This window comes from Epinephelus lanceolatus, chromosome 20 (genome assembly GCF_041903045.1).
Source record: "Epinephelus lanceolatus isolate andai-2023 chromosome 20, ASM4190304v1, whole genome shotgun sequence".
Lineage (NCBI taxonomy): Eukaryota > Metazoa > Chordata > Actinopteri > Perciformes > Serranidae > Epinephelus > Epinephelus lanceolatus.
In genome coordinates, this window is record NC_135753.1 from 30,036,065 (window position 1) to 30,056,913 (window position 20,849).

At 41.8% G+C, this 20,849-nt stretch overlaps 1 protein-coding gene across 2 annotated transcripts in view; it reads left to right on the top strand.

Moving 5' to 3' along the window:
* Positions 1–20,849, top strand: part of prkdc (protein kinase, DNA-activated, catalytic subunit) — a 40,595-nt gene that overhangs the window by 19,030 nt on the left and 716 nt on the right. For both annotated transcript variants that reach the window (XM_033638983.2, XM_033638982.2), the window contains 40 exons: positions 529–677; positions 848–988; positions 1,153–1,272; positions 1,395–1,538; positions 1,761–1,912; positions 2,296–2,427; positions 3,101–3,209; positions 3,448–3,572; positions 3,746–3,895; positions 4,239–4,412; positions 4,701–4,799; positions 4,905–5,115; positions 5,226–5,400; positions 5,525–5,725; positions 6,298–6,413; positions 6,598–6,729; positions 6,830–7,009; positions 7,459–7,667; positions 8,036–8,174; positions 8,308–8,496; positions 8,949–9,173; positions 9,394–9,502; positions 9,680–9,782; positions 9,871–10,033; positions 10,122–10,296; positions 12,055–12,248; positions 12,391–12,574; positions 13,557–13,717; positions 14,316–14,527; positions 14,625–14,712; positions 14,804–14,947; positions 15,047–15,254; positions 16,732–16,799; positions 17,216–17,436; positions 18,657–18,749; positions 18,869–18,949; positions 19,125–19,196; positions 19,290–19,491; positions 19,613–19,801; positions 19,989–20,128. In XM_033638983.2, coding sequence (XP_033494874.2) covers positions 529–677; positions 848–988; positions 1,153–1,272; positions 1,395–1,538; positions 1,761–1,912; positions 2,296–2,427; positions 3,101–3,209; positions 3,448–3,572; positions 3,746–3,895; positions 4,239–4,412; positions 4,701–4,799; positions 4,905–5,115; positions 5,226–5,400; positions 5,525–5,725; positions 6,298–6,413; positions 6,598–6,729; positions 6,830–7,009; positions 7,459–7,667; positions 8,036–8,174; positions 8,308–8,496; positions 8,949–9,173; positions 9,394–9,502; positions 9,680–9,782; positions 9,871–10,033; positions 10,122–10,296; positions 12,055–12,248; positions 12,391–12,574; positions 13,557–13,717; positions 14,316–14,527; positions 14,625–14,712; positions 14,804–14,947; positions 15,047–15,254; positions 16,732–16,799; positions 17,216–17,436; positions 18,657–18,749; positions 18,869–18,949; positions 19,125–19,196; positions 19,290–19,491; positions 19,613–19,801; positions 19,989–20,128 — 6,079 coding nt within the window. The remainder of the gene's footprint in view (positions 1–528; positions 678–847; positions 989–1,152; positions 1,273–1,394; positions 1,539–1,760; positions 1,913–2,295; positions 2,428–3,100; positions 3,210–3,447; positions 3,573–3,745; positions 3,896–4,238; positions 4,413–4,700; positions 4,800–4,904; positions 5,116–5,225; positions 5,401–5,524; positions 5,726–6,297; positions 6,414–6,597; positions 6,730–6,829; positions 7,010–7,458; positions 7,668–8,035; positions 8,175–8,307; positions 8,497–8,948; positions 9,174–9,393; positions 9,503–9,679; positions 9,783–9,870; positions 10,034–10,121; positions 10,297–12,054; positions 12,249–12,390; positions 12,575–13,556; positions 13,718–14,315; positions 14,528–14,624; positions 14,713–14,803; positions 14,948–15,046; positions 15,255–16,731; positions 16,800–17,215; positions 17,437–18,656; positions 18,750–18,868; positions 18,950–19,124; positions 19,197–19,289; positions 19,492–19,612; positions 19,802–19,988; positions 20,129–20,849) is intronic.

Below are 20,849 nucleotides of genomic sequence, written 5' to 3' on the forward strand. Positions count from 1 at the left end.
GAGAAAAAGGCATATTTCTCAAAATGTTTAACTTATGAATTTATACAATAGCTTATTTAAATTTTTATGGAGTAAAATTACCCTTTTAAATGCTCTTTTTTAGATTCTGAAAAATATAAAATTATATATATTGCAAAATGTTGATTTGAATATAAAAAAGTTATTCTTAAAACACGTATACACAAATATTCTGATTTTTTTTAAATGTGTGAGGCTAAAAAGGGAAGAAAGCGAGTTAGGAAGTATCAAAAAAAAACATGAAACTGTAACAGTTTAAATTTCAATACATTTTCAACATTAATATAACCAGAATTGTTAGTAAACTTAAACTTTAAACTAATGGAATTTGGTCATTTTTGTCACAGGGCATTTAAATGATTTTGACCTTGCTGCCTGCTCTGTGTCCACACCGAACCATGCAGTGTTAAGGCTTAATTATTAGAAATGAAAAGTGATAGATTTTTGAAGTTGATGTTTGTTCATGAGATTTACTGTATGATTTTTTTTATTATTATTATTTTTTCACAGAAGCTCCAGTGTATCTGTCCTCCCAGTCTTACATGGCCGACAGCAGCCTGAGTGAGGAGATGAGTCAGTTTGATTTCTCCACTGGAGTCCAAAGCTTTTCGCTCAGCTCCCAAAACCCTGAAGGACGCAGACACACTGTTGCAAAAAGAGTCAGTCTTTTTCTTTACCTTAAATACTCTGATCCTTGGTGGAAACTAAATGTATGTATGTGTAGTGCTGTGACTGACAGGTGCTTTGCAGTTTAAAAACAGAACATTACAATCTGTTTTTTTTTTTTTTTGGGTGATACTTAAGTTTGTATGTATGTTTGTGGATTCAGGAGACAGAAGAGGCAGATCCCTCCCAGGATGCAATGGTGGATCTAGAAATGGATGAGCTAAATCAGCATGAATGCATGGCAACCATGACTGCTCTCATCGGACATATGCAAAGGAACAACATTACCCCCAAAATTGAACAGGTGAGTGGCACTGAGGAAGACTACAGCAGGCTTTGACTTTGGATCCATTATATTTAATCTGAACAGGTTTAAGTGACAATGGAGACAGAAACAGATGACGTTACATGAAATATGTTTACATCCAGGGTGTCATTAAAATTCTCTTGTCTCTGTTAATGAAACAGGGAAACATGCCGAGTGAGCTTCCTCCATGGATGAAATTCCTACATGCAAAACTAGCAAATCCAGCAACACCTCTGAATATTAGACTCTTCATCTCAAAGCTGATCATCAACACAGAGGAGGTAAATGCGTTGATTCATTCAGTTACTGTCTTTGAAAATAAATTTGATTATACCGTATCTGCTCGTAGGTGATACCTCATACTCTGCTTCAAGGATTTAGTCTTTGATGTTGATCTTTCCAGGTGTTTCGACCATATGCCAAGCACTGGCTGGGGCCACTCCTGCAGATCGTTGTGTCTGGAAACAACGGAGGAGACGGGATCCATTTCATGGTGGTGGATATTGTCGTCATAGTGCTCTCTTGGACGAGCCTGGCCAGCCCCAAGGTTGTTAATATTTACATTTTAATGACAGGAAATATAAATCATTCATATATGTTTGTCATGGTCTGTGTGTATAGCAACAGTTTAAAGTAAAAATTCCAACATATCGCCACATTCAGGGGTATAAGAATTACGTAAAATTAAAAAAAGTTGTCATGTAGTTGTTGTATTTTATTATCATATAAAATAACTATCAATATTAGTAACAGAATTCTTTTGACCCAGGGTAACCCCAGAGATGAAGTGCTCGCAAACCGGTTGTTGGAGTTCCTGATGAAGCACAGCTTCCACTCCAAGAGGCCAGTTTTCCGCCACAACCTGGAGATCATTCGCACTCTGGTAGAGTGCTGGAAAGACTGTCTGCATGTGCCTTACAGGTACTACTCGCACACTCTCACTGAATAATTGATAAGCTCTGACACAAGCCTGTAGCTCAGTGGTAAATAGGCAGTTCAGGACTCAGACACTCTTTACACATGCTGCATGATCCCTGAAGGTTTAAAGCTTTACATCGAGCAAAATGCACTTTGAAAATGGGCTGTAGTTGAAACTAGAGCTAGGGGTGCACTGAATAGAATTCAGCCTCTTAACTGTAAGTGTGTGACGTGTGTGTGCATGAAAGAAACACTACCTCTACCACTTTATAATGATTGTTCAGCTGAAAATTGCAATAGATCTGATGGCACACCAGATAGTTTTTCTGTATTTTAAAAGTAAAATGGGATTTAACTGATCCTTGCCTTCATCTCTTTTCTTATAGTCTGATATATGACCGGTTCCGTGGCACCGACCCAAATAGCAAAGACAACTCTGTTGGACTTCAGCTGCTGGGAATCGTCCTGGCCAACAACCTCCCTGCTTACGATGCCTCATGTGGAATTGAATATGACGGGTAAAGTATATGCTGTAGCCAAATGGCAACACGCTGTGCAACGTGTCACCTGACAGCTTTACTGTTTGACACCATAACTCAATTTGCTCATACAAATGTTATTTTTAAGTTGCAAGCTATAAGTTCAGAGGTCAGGAAGAGAAGTGGAGAGCAGTATATTCAGGCTGCACCAAATGTCCACCCTCTGGACTTGCAGACTGAGCCCTTGTGGACTGTGGTGTGACGGGTTCCCCTTCATCTTGTAAAGTCTGCTAGGGCAGAGACCGCAAGCTGCTGAGAGACAGCCCTCGAGACTGTTTTACTTGTTGCCATGGAAATGTTTAAGCGACAACTACAATCATTGTAACTGCTGTCATATTCTGTCTGCTCATCTGTCCCTGCAGATAACAAGATATATGTCACACGTGTAGGGTTGTTTTTGAGTGAACAAAATTAATTTCTGTGAAACATACAGACAGCAGACATTCAAATAAGGACCAAGCTATGACTGAATAAATTGGGTAGGCCTGTAAGTTACAAAAGAAGATCCCAGGAACATGCCTGCAAAGTCTGCGAGTCTGCAAGTGCGGTGAAGTCCGCACATTTGGATTCCGCCTCAGCGTGTGTTGTAGCTCACATGCTGCCATCTTGGAAAGTGTTTTTAATCATTTCTATGTTGTGGTTTTTTTTCCAGGTACATGCAGTCTCTCACCAACAACGTTTCCTTCGTAAGGTACAAAGACGTCTACGCAGCTGCTGCTGAAATTATCGGCCTCGTCCTGAAGAATATGACTGAGGACAATGTATGGGAACTGGTTAAATTACAGTTACACTTCATTCATGTTAATGTCTGAGGAGAGCTCAGAGCACCTTAGCAAGAAAGATCACACATGGAAAAGAGAATTTATTTTCATAATTTAATGCTTAGATTAAGTCTTGATGATAGGGAGCACTTCAAATGTTATCTGTTATCAGGGATACTCTTGTTTTTCCTTTTTAAACTTGTGACATATATCACATGCAAACTTTCATTATTCTCAGCATCGTCAAGAACTTCTCAGTCTCGCTGCGAGTAAGATCACTAATCTGAAGAAAAAAGAGATGGATGACAAGTTCATTATTTGCTTGAACAAAGTGTCAAAACACTTCCCTCCATTTATGGATGGGTGAGTCTCTAGTTCTGCTTCGTTTTATTTATGCTGTCTCCTGTAATATAAATCGAAATTGAAATTTACTGTGTGTAAATTGCCCTTTATCTGATCCTAGGCATGGAAATTAAGTAATTTGCTAACCAGTCTTATGTGTTATTGTAACTACATCTTTATTTAAAATGCTTTAGGTTTGTCAACCACGTGTTCTCCCTCCTGCCAAAGCTGCACGGCATCTTAAAGACTAACTGTTTGGAGTGCGTGCTGAGCCGTGCCGATGTCATCCCAGACATCTTTCTGCATCTGAAGACCACAGGCTTTGTTCAGATGATGAGCCACAGGTAAGTACTAACCATAGTCTTCTCCATGATCTGGATCTTTATTGTCTTTGGTTCAGAGATCTCAACAAAAAAGAGACATTTATGAATTGTTGTGTGACTTTGCGCGAACAGATGAGACCATCACTGAAAAGACTGACTTAACCTGCCAGCCTGTACACTGCATTGTAGTTTGTTCTCGAAAGATCTGGCATTAAATCTCCTGACATGTTTTTTCACATACAAGCAGATAGCTGCAGATTGTTTAAAGCGGTGATGTCACTTACGCAGACGAGTGACACATTTGCATATGCTTCATATTTGTGTTACAACCATGTCTCTGCATATTGCTCTTCTGTTCCCGCAGGGATGAAGCAAGGCAAAGAGTGTGTCTGGATATCATCCACAAGATTCTTGCCCACCTGTCTCCAGTTGAGCTTCAGGAGTTCCTGGGAGCTGTAACAGCGTTCGTGTCCCATCCATCACCGGTGTGCAGAGAGAGGATGTATGACATCCTCATGTGGATTCAGGACAACTACAGGTACTGTGAGCCCTTTAGGCTTCTGCTCTCAAACAATTTCACACTTGTGTGTCTTGGTAAATGCCACCACCTATCACTTTTTCTGATCTGACCCAAGGAAGGTGACTGCGTAATTGTAACTAGAAGTCAATGTGGGGCAAAATAAAGTCTGAATAGCTAGACTAGCAAACAGTACACATTCTTCAGCATAGTTTTTATGGCCACTGGACTGCATTATGCATGTGTAGGGACAGGTAAACTTGTTATTCATCTGATATTAATGATATACTGTGTTTTTTATTGTTCCAGTGATGCAGAGAGCATGGAAGACAACACCTCATTAGAGGTTTTGAACGCAGCCAAAGAAGCACTACTTCAGGGACTGTCTGAAGAAAACCAAGGCCTTCAGTACGTACCCACCATTTCTCACTTGCTTTTCTTTATTTCATCCTTTCTTAAATTATGCAGGAAAGTGTGATCTGACTGAAAAAAAATTGTCTATTCTGTGTTCAGGCTTTATGTTCGCAACTTCTGGAGTCAGGAGAAGCGCCTTCCTGCAGCAACCCTGGAGCGAATGTTGACAGTGCTTCGTTCTCTGTACTCCTGTCAAATAGAAAAGTGTTTCTTAAGCTTGGCTACCAATCTGCTGCTGGAAATGACCAGTCAGAGTCCTGACTTCAAACGAAACATGTTTGAGTATCCACTGTCAGAGTGTACCTTCCAGGTCAGTTGTACTTCTCTCTGGGTCCGTTAAAAGTGAGCAGGCTTGAGTGAGTTTTTATTTGTTTGTTATCAGTGAGCCTGATGTATAAATAAAATGTCTCCACTCTCTAGGACTATGTGATTGATTCCAACTGGCGCTTCAGGAGCACAGTGATGACTCCCATGTTTGTTGAAACCCAAAGCTCTCAAGGCCCAGAGAGCGTGGCAGCGATGCAGTCTGGAAGCATGAAGGGGAAACTCCGAGCCACTCAGACTTCATTAGAGTTCAGCCAAACCCAAACAGCAGGTGCATCTTTAATTCCATATCCTGTTGTTGAAGCAGTCGTAAATACAGAAGCGTGAGCTGTACCTGCAGTTTTGCAGTCAGAAAATTTTCAGGTAAATTTACCTTTGATGTTTTTTTCCCCCAGGTCGACGTACAGCATATAACTGGCTGACGGGCAGCAGTGTGGATACACTAGCAGAGTACACACTTGGCTCTGAGTCTCTCTCCTCATTATTGGCGTTTGATAAGAAAGCAGAGAGGCAAATGGCGAGGAGACCAGTAGGAGAAGGCTTTGGCCTAAGGCGCCTCACTGCATCAACCGATGAAGTGGATAGGCGCACTAGAGGTTAGTCTCTGAGACGGAAATACCCACCTGGTTAAATATGTCATATAGGTATGTTCCAAAAGAGAAATATTGGGTGAAGGTTTCTGCAGTTATAACTAGTTTGCTATCTGAACAAGGGCGGATTGGTCGTCAAAGTCCCTTTACATCTTTCTATGAAAGCCTGCCTTCTAAAAATGCTGAAAGAGGAACGTTATCTGAGATGCACTGTTGCATATTGTCAGAATTATAACAGATTACATGATTATAGCACCAAAAGTGAAGCTTCATATCAAAATGTACAGCTTTGATCTGCTGGTACATTGTGTCCAAATAGTCGATGGGCTTAAAATTTCAAAAGTGGTGAGCTGCTTTCTGTCCACTTTTTAACTGTAAAAAGTGTACGCCAACATACTTGTTTGAGCTCAGAAACTGAAATAAAAATAAAGGCAAGCGACAGCCCCAAAAAGCTTGAACCGATTGTTTTATAATCTGTTATTATTTATTTGTTTTTACGTGTTTTGGTTTCACTTAAATACTTCTACATAATTGTAATTCTTTTGGTATGAGCATATTTTGTGTCTGTGTGTCAACAGCAGAAAACGAGCAGCGTAATAACATCCTAAGATTGAGACGCAGATTCCTCAAGGATCAGGAGAAAGTCAGCTTGAATTATGCACAGAAAGAGATCCAACAACAAAGACAGAAAAAGGTACAACAACATTATGCAGCAACAAATATGCTGATCCACATTCATTCTGCAATTAATTTCCAAAACACTGGATAGCAGCACAAAAAAGGTTTTGAGACTGATCACTGTCCAGTGCTTACTGTCTCTAACTTCTCCAAACTGGTAGTGTGTCTAACTATCAGTGGTTCTGTTGGGTGTCCCACAGGAAGAAAAAGCTGATCAAAGGCTGCGTAAAGAGGCTCAGGTGACTCTCTATCGTAACTACAGAGTGGGAGACTTTCCAGACATCCAGATTCCACACAGCAGCCTCATCGCCCCTCTTCAAGCACTCGCGCAGGTGAGACTGACACTGCACTCCATGTCCTTTTAATGTGAATGCATACAGACAAGACATGTACCCCTGCAAAAAAACTTTTTTTTCCTATATGTTCATTTAGAGAGATCCAATTTTAGCCAAACAGCTGTTCAGCTCCCTGTTTGCTGGAATCCTCCAAGAAATGGAAACACATAAACCAAGAGGGGAGAGCGGGAGGATTAAAGAGGAGCTGCGATGCAACATGAACACATTCCTGAGCAAGAGCACACTCTGCTTCCCTCCATTTATAGCATGCGTGCAGGTATGACCTTCAGAAACTTGAAACTCTGCTTGGAAAGTCTTTAATCTGAATAAAAATGTGATGGCATTCAGAATGAAAGTAATACCTGTATTAATTATACTCACTGCATTTACATCCAAAGTCAAACACTGAATTTATGTGAGAAGGATCTTATATTAATATTCCAATTTGTCTCCTCCATAATTCTCTGTTCCCTATAATATTTTTGAATAACACACCATGAGTCTTACACACCTGTAAGAATGCAAGACAGATTTTTAGTCCAACTGTAGTGAAATCATGCTGTTAGCAAATCAAGTAGCCAGAAATTAACTTTGCCATGCAGTGCTCCAATATGCTGTTGATGCCTTGTTATCTTATAGCGTGATTGATAAAGTCACATCTCAAAACTATAAACTTTAAGGCTGAAAGCTGATGATCTGAGTTAACACTGCTGGTTGTGTTGTTAGGACATGTGTCACAAGAATAAGGAGCTGCAGCAGCTCGATCCAGGAGCCATCAGCTCCACTTGCCTGATGAGTCTCCAGCAGCCGTCGGGCATCCTGCTGCTGGAAGAGGGCTTGTTGCAAGGGGGTGGCCAGAATGAGCCTCCTGCCAAGCGGTCAAGAGGACGCAAAGAAATCCCCCCAGACACCAATAAATGGATCCACCTTGCAAGGTATTGCAGTGTTGTTTACATTGATATGGATTCTGTCAGTGTTGGCTTGTAGCTGAGTAACACCACAATGTGTCTACTTTATGAGGACAACATTGTGATAAGACTATGAGTTAAGGTGCAGTTGTTTTCTCCTTAGATAGACAGGGCATAGTTAATTTCTTTGATGTAACGATGCTGTTTTAACACCAGTTCATCTTTTAATTCCATCTTCCATTGGAGACAGTTTCATTACTACATTTATGTACCTTACCTCTGTCACATTTTGTCGGGAGCTGCATTGCATGTACAGATAAGTCACCTTTGTATGGTTTCTGTTGCTTTTGTTCGGTGTAGCACTAAGTGTGCTCTTTGTTTCCTCTGTTCTCCAGGCTTTACAGATCTTTGGAGGATTATGACGTTGTGCGCGGCATCTTTAGCGGTAAAGTTGGGACCAAGTCGATTACCTGTGCCGCACTTCAAGCTGAAGCCAACACTGACTTTGCAGAAGCTGTGAAGCTTTACAATGAGGTATACAATGAATCTAGCACATTGATTAAGTAGCATGTCAGTGCACACGGATTGGTGCAGTTTTATCAGATTGCTGGCTGTATGTGTTGCACTGTAGTCTAAAGATTGCACACACTCTCTTCTATACCGGCAGGCGCTGAACACTGAGCAGTGGAGTGATGAGGAGCCGACTGAGTCTGAGAAGGACTTCTGGGACATAGCTGCAATGGAGGCCTACGGTCATCTGACGGAGTGGAAGTCTCTTCAGTACTGCGCCACTGTGAACATAGATGAAAACTCCCCTCCCAACCTTGAGAAGATGTGGTCGGATCCGCTCTACCAGGTACTAGATCTGACCTTTCACAGTTAAGGAATTCTCAGTCATGTGCCAGAAAGAGCTGACAAACTGCAGGTTTTGATTCAACGCAGAATGGCGTCTTTCATCTCTTAATCAATGTGCAGTGATGGCTTGGAATGAAAACCTACATGAATTAATCTCAGCCCTCCATAGCATGCAAATTCCCCTCCCAGACTCTTCAGTCATCTTTAGTAATACAATACTGTCTGTGATGGTGATTGAAGCTTAGATTTGACAGAAAAATATAATACTGTAGCATATTACAGCATGATAAAAGCACTGGAAATAAAGATGTCCTTTTAGTCATAACGCAATGCACAATTCACATGTAACATACAATCTCTGGATTCTTAAAATCATGCCAGTTTGTAGGTATCAAGTCTATGCACCAGAGTTGTAAAGCTTTTCTCATTTGAATCTGTTTTCGTTTGTGTCAGGAAATGTACCTGCCACACATGATTCGCAGCATGTTGAAGCAGCTGCAGCTGGGTGAGACGGACCAAACTCTTCTCAGCTTCATTGACAAAGCCATGAAGGTGGAGGAGCGCAAAAAGCTGCTGGAAAATCGTTACAGCCAAGAGCTCAGCTTGCTCTACATCCTGCAGGAGGACTATGACCGTGCAAAATACTACACCAACTATGCCATGCAGCTCTTTATGCAGGTCTGCTGTTACAAGTCACCTCAGAGTTTTAGAATGACAGAGATCATTATTAAGTCATTCCTTAAAGCAGAAAGTGCATGTATGTACTGTACAGTATATTGTGAAATAAGATGTAGATAGAATTTAAACAGTCTGCAAAGAAATATGTGATGAATTGGCAGAGAATATGCAGAAATGCATTTGGACTCATGCATGAACTCAATGTCTCTGCCTCCTCTAGAATTACTCTAGTGTGGATACGCTGTTGACTCAAAGTCGGCTGACCATCCTGCAGTCAGTGCAGGCCTTGACTGAAATCCAGGACTTCCTGCTCTTCATTAAAGGAGACGGTGAGTGGAGATATTGTCTTTAAAACTCAAACAACAGTGAATATCATAATAGAATGAAGAGTTAATGGGTTATTCCCAGCTCCCTTTTTTTGTTAGAATTACAGAATTATTTCTCTGCAAACAGTATTTTTTCCCGCTCTGAAAATATAGTAACTTTAAGTTTGTTTCATTCATTAGTGTCTGTGAGCTCCCTGAAGCGGCTCATCAGATTATGGACTGAGCGGTATCCTGATGCTCAAGCGGATCCAGTGAATTTATGGGATGATATCATTACGTCTCGGTAAGAAAGCTTTTAAAAGTAATATTTTGCTTACAAATTCTTTAAATTATCAGCTGACAGAGTGTCACATTTAATCTCTATGTTTCAGATGTTTCTTCTTGGACAAGATCAGGGAAAAGCTGAGAGGCCACATTCCCAGTGACACTATGGAGGTGGACGATTCAGAAGACGCAGCAGGTGACGTTGACACAATAGTAAATAACTGCAAGTTCAGCATGAAGCTACAGATGGCCAACAGCGCGTGGAAGCAGGTGAAGAAACAACTGTGGATGCTACTTTGTTTTTGTGCTGTCACGTGTTTACCGCAAACTCACCTCAGGACACGTATGTTGTTTTCAGAATAACTTTCCCGTGGCCACCAAGCTGCTGAAGGAACTTCACAAAGAAGCCAAAACAAACAGAGGCTGGCTGCTGCGCTGGGTCCACAGTTTCAGCCGCTACAGCCATAAACGCAGCCACATGCAGGGTCCTGTGGAGCAAATCAGTGCCATGCTGAAGATTATCCCACTCCTGGGTAAGCGGGGAAAACAACTCCTGTACTTGATTTTGGGGATTAAACAATTGAAAATGATAGCGAGCCTGGCGCCTGGTGGCTTAGTGGGTAGAGCAGGTGTCCCACATATGAAGGTGTTGTCCTTGCTGCAGCAGCTGTGGGTTCACTGTCCTATCTAATAAAGCCAAAAAAAAAAAAAATCTTTAAAAGGGGGAAAACTTTTATCTTATTAGGTAAAACAGATGTTGACAAAGTTTTCCTTTGGGTACATCATTTACAGTTGAAAAAAGGTAATAAATTACAATATATGGCAACATATTTTACCGCAATACTCAGCATATCGCAACATATTTAAAATCCCAATAATTAATATTGTATTGTGACTTACGTATTGTGATATCATATCGTGGATGCTCAAGTGATTCCCACCCCTAGTGCCCTGTTCAGTCAGTGTTAGTGACTAAAGGCGCATTCACACCAGGATAGTCCGGGGGACTCGGTTCGATTGGGCAGGGAGTGCTGAAAAATTTTACACATTCATTTAGTTTAGTTCCCTTTCACACTGCACTTTTTAAAGCGGACCAAACCTCCTGGACAACATCACGCAGCTGCTCGTTTGGGGGCAGTATTGCCACTGACCAGGAAGAAAAAAAGCATGAGGAAGAAAAAAATCCGGCTCATCGATTAGCCAGGACCGAAAACGGAAATCCATCCCCTTCAGTTGCGGACCCTAATATGTTGCTGTTGCAGTTTTTGTTTTTTGTTTTTTTTACCTTGATGCGATACTGATCCATCGACCGATTAAATCAGCGTGCTGCGATCCTCTCACTAAACAATTTAAAAACTGCTTCTCCCTGTTTGTGCTGTTGGCTTTTTCTTTCTACCCAAAATGCACTGCGCTCTACATCGCTTCCTCTCTTTAGTTCATTTCCTCTCTTTGGTCTGCTGGATAGTCTGTTCGCATTTCCCACTGTAAGCAAACCACACCAGGGTTCACTTGCAAGTGAACCAAGACCCCTAGTTTTCAAGCGGACCAGGGTTCGCTCGTTTGGTCCGCACCAGTGTTCAAATGCGCGTTCACACTACAAACACTACAAACAAACTGAACTATCCGTAGAAGCGGACCAGGGTTCGTTTAAAGTGGACCAAATAGCACCAGTGTGAATGCGTCCTAAAACACATTGTGTATACTTGAGGTCTAACACACATATTGGATTCACATTTATGTTTGCTTGCTAGAAATATTCTTCTTCGTTGCCTCTGTTGATGCATTGCTATGTGTGTTGGTGTCGATCAGCAGAATAGTGTGAAACCTGTGGCAAATTCTACATGCACAATGTGAATAAAACAGGGATTCATGAGCAAAAACACTGCTCTAAAGTGCCTCTAGTAGTCAAAAAAAAATCTCCAGTGTACCTTTAAGCCTTTTGGCACTTAAGCATCGGAGTTTAAAACATTATAATGATTAAACACATTAGGGCTGGGTGATATTCCAAGTATGTACGTCATGTTTTCAAGCAGGATTGCACACTTTTTTGAAGCTTTTTAAATGGATTGGTCAGAGTTATATGAGTTGTGTTATGTTTAAAGGAAAAACACACATTTTAAATATAAGGTCATTGCAAAAAAGTGATTAAAAATGATCTATCTATTAATAACTGATCCACAGTTATGAGTCACTGTGGCCAATAGGTGTATCTGAAATGACATGTGAGATGTGACTTCAGCTGCTCTTGTTTCCTGTTGAGATGTTTCATGTCAGCTCTTATCTCTCTGCAGAGGACCTTCAGGCTGACTGTCAGAGTGCCACAGCTAAAGTATTCAGATACCAAAAGATACTCCAGGGTACGTCTTTCCACATCCTGGCCACAGCTGTAGGCAAGAGCCCCTCGGTCCTGGGAACTATTGATGCTGGGAAAGCAGAGAAGGTCGCAAAGCTCTCTGGAGCTGCTTGGCCCAATGAAAATCCAACGGTACTCCACTTATATTCTTTAGTATTATTTTCAAACATATGTAACACATAAAATGTACAGTATGACAACAGCATGTACAAAGAGACAGTGTAAATGAGAGAGGTGAAGGCACTTATTTGCTAAAAACTGTTTTACCTTGCAGAAAGTGGAAATGGGGCTACAGTTAAAAGCACTGAAGCTGCTGTGTGATGCCACCAGAAAGGCTGACGAGGAGCTCCAGTCGTATTCTCAGGACTGTGTGGAAAGCAGCAGCATCACTGAGACATACATGGCTTTGGCTAACTTCTGTGACAAACGACTGCGAGAGGAGGAGCAGAGTGATACCGGTGAGTAATAGGACTCATCGTGTGTCTTTGTTGAACCATTATTTTGGCTGTGTTTCCATTCTTTTGCATAACTCTCTCTCCAGTGCTGCCGTAGCTGTCCGTTTGTTGTGCTAACTTATATAACACATTTTTTTTATTGTGTTTCATATCATTGGTCCACAAATATTGATCCATATCTCATATTTATCAGACTTTGCTCCTCTGCCTGACCATCCCTGTGTCCAAGGTTGCTCATTTATTTTAAAAGGTCAAGGCTATCTAATTATTCCATATCATCACACAATTATTAATACAAGCAGTAGTGTAAAAAACTTATTACACCACACAGAGAGTAATATTGAAAAGTAACTTTTTACTTTCAAATGAAGGTAACTAGTAATATGTAATAAATTACATTTTAAGAGTAACACTGTTTACTGGAGAATGCAATCTGGGGATTTTTATTTTAAACACCTTTTACACTGAAATAATGGTGCTCTGCCTTTAGAGGGCGCTCAGTATTAATGCACGGGATCTAACTTGATGTCTCCAGCTCAAGTTTGGCTGAGGACCTTTATCCTTCGCTCTCACTGTGTCTCCTGATGCTCACCTCTGCCACTCATCTAATGAAAGTGAAAATGCCGTAAAACAATCTTATTAAAAAATAAGTGGTTGGCAACATCATAGGATAAATAATGACCTGAATGGCTTCGAGAATTTTATCACAGAATATTTAAGGTTATATCGAAACATATATTGTATTGTCGCAGTTTTTCTGGTGCTTTAATTCAGTCAGTGTTTATAGATAAAATGATACAAAATGTCTGGTTTTGGATCAAATAAAGGTACTTCACCACACAGATCATAATGGCCTCATACGACCAGAGATATCAAAGGCAGAACTTACTATAAACAGTATAGTGTTATTTTTGGGTAAGAATCTGACAAGTGCACTTCCTGTATCAGCCGGTCATTTCCTACGTTTTTGTGTTGTTTGTTACAGAAAGCCAATTCCCAGACCTGATGGCGCTGCCTGTTCATGTAGTGGAGAGCATGTTGAAAGCACTGAAGATGAATTCAGAGGAAGCTCGCCTCAAATTTCCACGTCTGCTGCAGATCATTGAGTTGTACCCCTCTGAGACACTGGACCTCATGAAGAAAGAGGTTAGTGTGTTCAGTCCAGGGGTGAGGTGGAGGAGGAAACAGAAACACAGTTGTTCCCACTTTGCATTAGCAAAAGATTTTAACCCCTTTTCTTGGCTGGTGTAATGTTATTACATAAAGATTTGTTTATCAAAGTGTCATCCAAATTATAATTGTCTTTTAATTTATAGCAGGTCTTTGTTTTGTGATGGTCTCCAGCGATGGTTCTAGAAAGCTTTACTAGCTGAGTTATCCCTGGGTGAGAAAAGTCTAGACAGGGAATCTGGGAGTATTAAAGCCCAGTTGCCACAAGAAGATCTTGGCATTGTACGTTTCAACAAACCACGGATATGTTACATTTGCATGTTTCATGTCGTATCAGAGCTCTAAAGCGATGTAGTATTTGTGCTGACTTTGTCATCAGGATATGGTAGATGATATGTCACCTGCCGAAAGATCTGCCAAGCTGCAGACTGATGTTTGAGACCAACATTTTTAAATTACGGAAATTAAACACTACTTCAGACCTGTGCTGAGGAGGCTGCGATTTGTTGCAGTATCCTGTAGTGTACATGGGCTTTTGTTGTAAATGCTGACAGTGATATCTTTCCATGCCCAGATGATGTCAATTCCCTGCTGGATGCTCATTGGTTGGATCAGTCAAATGGTCGCCCTGTTGGACAAGCCGGAAGCTGTGGCTGTGCAGCACTGCATTGAGCAAATTGCGGAGAGTTACCCTCAAGCGCTGGTTTATGCTCTTATGATCAGCAGTGAGAGTTACCAGTTTGAGGACTCAGCTACAGGCCACCAGCAGCAGGAATATGTCAGCAGGTAAAATGCCTAATGTTTTGTTTCAATGAAAGAGAAAAAAAGACAAAATAGTATATAAAAGCGTCTGCTTATCAATACTGTGTGTGTGTGTCTACAGACTCAGGAGCATGCTGGATAAGGGAGGACCTGTGAAGAACTTTGTGGATGCGCTGCAGCAGCTCACAAACCCTGAGATGCTTTTTAAGGTAATGAAACCTTGCAACGTTGCAAGTTCAACCATAAATTAACCAAGCTGCTACCCACTTGTTATTGATTATTGCCATTTGGTCTTCACAGGATTGGTGGGATAGTGTGAAAAACGAACTGGAAAAACCGAGCTTTGACAAGAAGCAGATGAGCAACATGTTTGACGAGATGTACTCTTCACTCGGGGATCGTAGCACGGGCAGTCATGGAATGTTTCGCACCAAATTCATCAAAGTTTGTAGTTTGCTTTGATCTTTGTAAGCTTTTGCACTAAAAGCATGTATATTCTACAAAAATGCAATTTTCAATCTATTTTCTTTTTTGTTTTTTAAGAAATTTTCTAAAGAAGTGGAGAAACTGCTGGGATCTAAAGGCAGCAAGCTGTTTGAGAAGAGGAAAGACAAAAGCTTCGTGCGGCAGGTGGATGAGCTTGCAGCATCCATGCGTGGATTTCAGAAGGAACCCGGGAACCTGAAGGAATACTCGCCCTGGCTGAGTGGATTTAAAGCAGATGCGCTCAGCAATGAGCTGGAGATCCCAGGTCAGTGCAGCTGAAAACTCACACTATTAAAGGGATAGTGCACCCAAAAATGAAAATTTAGCCATTATCTACTCACCCATATGCCGATGGAGGCCCTGGTGAAGTTTTAGAGTCCTCACATCCCTTGCGGAGATCAGCGGGTGGAGCAGCTAGCACACCTAATGGTAGACGGCGCCCCAGACTAACATCCAAGAACACAAAATTGAATCCACAAAGTATCTCCATACTGCTCATCCGTAGTGATCCAAGTGTGCTGCAGCCGCGACATAAAAAGTTGTTTAGAAAAAAAATCATATGAACTCTGTTTTTAGCCTCACTGTAGCCTGTAGCTCTGACTGCTTCTCTGTGCTTCGCGCTCACGTGTGCGAGCCTGCGCGAGACCAGCGAAAGCATGAGCTTTGCTCACCCGTGTTTACATCACATGACACGTGCACCGCAGGGAGAGACAACGTAACCACAGTAGCTAAAAGATAATTTGCACTATGGTCTTTTAGCAAAGGACAGCCCAACATGTCTGAAGACTTTGAAATTGAGGAGGAACAGCATTTCTTTGTTGAGCCGTCTTTGTTTGAGCCCGAGTATACGGACGGAACTCAGGCTACTGGACGAAGCAGCCGCCGCAGCTCATGAGCCTAACCCTCAGCCAGCCGCAGAATACCGGAGTCGAGCACTGGAAACCTGGTGGTGTAGTTGTTTCAAATGCAAAGCAATGCCAACGGATGAGGAAAGTCTTTGCTGCTCAGACTGGGAATTGGCGATGCCTGCACTTGAGAATCTGGACATCAGTACTGATGAGACTGCTGCTCTTCAGAGACCGTGCATCACCGATCACCCTGAGCGCGCACACGTGAACGTGGAGCACAGAGAAGCAATCAGAGCTACAGGCTACAGTGAGGCTAAAAACAGAGTTCATATGACGTTTTTCGAAACAACTTTTTATGTCGGGGCTGCAGCACACTTGGATCACTATGGATGAGCAGTATGGAGATACTTTGTGGATTCAATTTTGTGTTCTTGGACGTTAGTCTGGGGCGCCGTATGCCATTAGGTGTGCTAGCTGCTCCCCCCGCTGATCTCTGCAAGGGATGTGAGGACTCTAAAACTTCACCAGGGCCTCCATCGGCATATGGGTGAGTAAATAATGGCTGAATTTTTTGGGTGCACTATCCCTTTAAAGTCAGACGATTTGATCTCTGTAAATGTTGTATATTCTAGTTTTGACAAATCATGTAGAGACCACAGTAGACCCTGTGTAAAGAAAATAAATAAAAAGTTGAAATAGTTAAAAGTAATCCATGAATGGTTGAAATAAATGGTGGTGTTGATGGAGGGGTATTAAATTCATCTGACAGTTCTGGGGTACTCCTGACAAAAAAGGTTGGGGGTTTAGAGAACATATTTTTTTCCAATTTCAAAAGTAAAATATTCTTTTAAATTCTATTCACTGATGAAGATGTTTTCCTTCCTCTCCTTGCAGGACAATATGATGGCAGATCTAAACCTTTGCCAGAGTATCATGCAAAGATAACAGGCTTTGATGAAAGGGTATGCTTCTATTGTCTTTTACTGTTGAATAATAATTTAAAGGGAACCTATTATGCTCATTTTCCCTTTGTCTGAGACGCTCTGTTTTAGGGCCTGTCTCTTTAAGATGCTCCCCTGAGAAAGCCCAGGCTGCTCTGAGTGGTCAGCATTTCTGTAACAGACAGTAGGAAAACTTTCCACTGTGAAAAAAGGGCATATCCAACCGATCTTAAATTGGGGAGATATGAACAACATGGGCATTCAGGATATGTTTACCTGACGTTAGCATGTAGCTTCATGTAGCAGTGTAGCTTCGTTATGTCAGTGCTTGCAGTAGCGTGCCTGGAGCGCATGAACATATAAAGAAGTCTGTCATGAGCTGATGTCAGCTGGTCTTGAAGTCGGTCAGTATATTAGTGTGGATTCATGCCCTGCAGGTAAAAGTGATGTCCTCTATCCGTCGCCCCAAACGTCTCATCATCCGTGGTGACGATGAACGTGACCACCCCTTCTTGGTGAAGGGTGGAGAGGACCTCCGCCAGGACCAACGCATTGAGCAGCTTTTTGCCGTGATGAACATTCTGCTGAGTCATGACGCCACCTGCACACATAGAGGCATGCAGCTGCGCACCTATCAAGTCATTCCAATAACCACAAGGTACTGGGCTGGTCTGCCCATCTATCACTCTGTCCTTCCTTTTAAAGGGATAGTTTACCCAAAAATGAAAATTCACCCGTTATCTACTCACCCATATGCCGAGGGAGGCTCAGGTGAAGTTTTAGAGTCCTCACATCCCTTGCGGAGATCCAAGGGGAGAGTGGGTAGCAGCACAATTCCACCTAATGGAGGCTTACGGCGCCCCAGATCCAAACGTCCAAAAACACTTAATTGAAACCACAAAATATCTCCATACTGCTCGTCCGTAGTGATCCAAGTGTCCTGAAGCCCCAACATAAAAAGTTGTTTGGAAAAATGTCATTTGAACTCTGTTTTTAGCCTCATTGCAGCCTGTAGCTCTAACTGCCTCTCTGTACACCGCGTTCACGTGTGCGCGCTTGCGCGAGACCTTGAGACATGGGCACCGCATTCGTGTGTGTTCACGTGCTTTCGTGCGCAAGTGCGCACACGTGAGCGCGGTGCACAGAGAGGCTGTTAGAACTGCAGGGGCTTCAGGACACTTGGATAACTACGGACGAGCAGTATATAGATATTTTGTGGTTTCAATTATGTGGTTTTGGACGTTTGAATCTAGGGTGCCGTCAGCCTCCATTAGGTGGAGTTGTGCTGCTACCCCCTCTAGCCTTGGATCTCCGCAAGTGATGTGAGGACTCTAAAACTTCACCTGAGCCTCCCTCAGCATATGGGTGAGTAGATAATGAATTTTCATTTTTGGGTGCACTATCCCTTTAAACTTAATGCATATACTGATTACACAGATTGATGGTTGAAGTAGATCAAACTATTGTCTTTGACAGTGGAATCCAGCAAGTAAGCAATCAAACTTGATGTAACAAAATTATTTTATTTTATAATCATAATGTTATTGTTTTAGGAATGCACCAATATGGATTTTTTTTTTCAGCTGATACTGCTAACTGATAATTACCTGCTTCGTGGGTAGATGCTGCCCTTGTTAAGTCAGTGAAAGCAGTCTGGCTTTTATCGGCTATAATTTTAATCATCGTAATAATGCATAATTATAAAAATGTCCCATTATCCAAAGATAATTTATCAGTCCGATATATATCGTACGTTATTGTTCTTTGAATTATTTTTTTGTGACAGGAGCTGATCATTGGCACCACTTGCTGACACTCCTCTTGTGCAAAATAAAAACAGCCAAGAAACTTAATTTACAATTTTCATTGCCTTTACAGAATTGGTCTCATTGAATGGATGGAGAACACCTGTACTCTGAAAGACTTCCTGCAAAGCACGATGACTGATGAGGAACAGCGAAGGGCAGGGAGGTACAGTATACACATTTCACTCTAATAACTTAAGTGTCATTCCAGTGATGAAGTTCAAATGTGACACCTTCAGGCCTATTAAAATGTTAACTATAAACTGAGATTTTGATTTCCTAAAGGTGTGTTGAAGACTACAATAAATGGCTCCAAACCATTTCTCCAAAGTCAAGTGGTATTGTACTATACAGTGGGGCTTACAAGTAAGTCTGCTGAATGTTCGCTTTTGTTCCTCAGCTGAATTTTGTTGATTGTAATTCACTATTCACAGCATTTATAATCTGAAACCAACCGTTTCTAATATTAGGGGATGCTGTAGGAGGAAAAACGGACATTGTTTTATTAAATATGAGCTTCAGCATATTTCTCTTTTGTCAGGAAAGCGAAGCGCTCTGAGACTGTCAACAACTTCTTGAAAGTGTTGCAGCATGTGCCCAGTGATCTCCTCAAGTAAGTTGAATCTCTCTGTGATAAAACTGCTCATGAGGGTTAACACCTGCTTTTAAACAATTTCTTTCATTTCATTTCTTTTTCAATTTCTAGGAGAGCTTTTCTGAAGATGTGCAACAGTCCTGAGGCATTTCTCTCCCTGCGTTCCCACTTCATCAGCTCTCATGCCCTGCTGTGTGTCAGCCACTGGATTCTAGGTATTGGAGACCGCCATCTCTCCAACTTCATGATCAACATGGAAACAGGAGGCATGATTGGCATCGACTTTGGTCATGCATTTGGTTCAGCCACACAGGTTTGTCATGCTCATTTCACTGAGGGCAGAAGTTAAAATGCAGAACAGTAGATAGCTGGTTCGACCATATGGTGCTTTTGTGTGATTGTGCCCAACTGTACTATATTGTATTTCCTCACAGTTCCTTCCTGTGCCCGAGCTCATGCCTTTCCGGCTGACCCAACAGTTTGTGAATCTAATGCAACCCTTGAAGGAGTCAGGTTTGATCCAGAGCACCATGGTCCACTCTCTCCGAGCTTACAGGGCTGAGCCCGACCTTTTGCTGAACACGATGGATGTGTTCGTCAAGGAGCCCTCACTGGACTGGAAGGTAACCAGTCACTCCTGCTACAAAGATCCCATCAAGCACTGAATTTCACTGTCTGTGAAATACAGATATGACAGTGATGTCAGTACAAAAGGGAACATGTGTTAAATGGTGTGAATCTGTGTGACAGCATACAGAAAAGAGTGAATAGACCGCAGTACAAATCACATTTCCCTCTGCTATCACACAGAACTTTGAACTGAAACAGCTGAAGAAAGGGGGCACATGGACGGACAGCGTGAACACCAAAGAAATCAACTGGTATCCCTTACAGAAGGTGAACTTTGCCAGGAGAAAACTAGAAGGAGCAAATCCAGCTGCTATAACCAGGTACATCATCAAATCATAACATGGCACACCAATAATTAGGATGTCTGTAATGTCACACTGAAGGTTTGTTAATTAAGATGAGTCACTGTATAAGCTTGTATTGATGAGATCAGTTACAATGTAAATACTGCTTTAACTGTCTAAGGGTGTGTCTTGCTTTGGTCTGAATCAGGGACTAATTTTGTTCCAAAGTTGTATAATTGCCGAGAGTTGGCTCGTGTTCTGATGGCAGCATTTACAAGCGGACCAGATTAAATGCCTTGTGTGAGAAAGCCGCTCTTGATTGGTCAGAATTTCCATGTGGGAAAAATCCAGGAAGTAAACAAAACGTTGAGGAAGAGTACACTTGCAAGATAAATGTGACACTTTCTAATGTCACAATGGAGGGACAACTATGCAGGTTGATTTCAGCACTGCTCATCGTGGACTATATTGCTGTCATTGTTCATTTTAGTTAAATGAAGGATTTTTACAATGAAATAAATCGAAGCGGAACCACTGGTGCATTTACTCTGAAGTACCCAGCTTGTCTCAGGCTGGAAGTGCTGGAAGTGCAAAAGTGATTTACACGGTGCACTGCTGTTCCATGTGACAAAGGGGTCACGGTCTGGAGCACTGAGCATACAGAAACACACGTCTTGCCTGCCCACACTGTCACTCAGGAGAGTGCGGTCTTGATGGATGAGGGAGTGTGTGTGCAACATATCATGTTTGTGCTGGT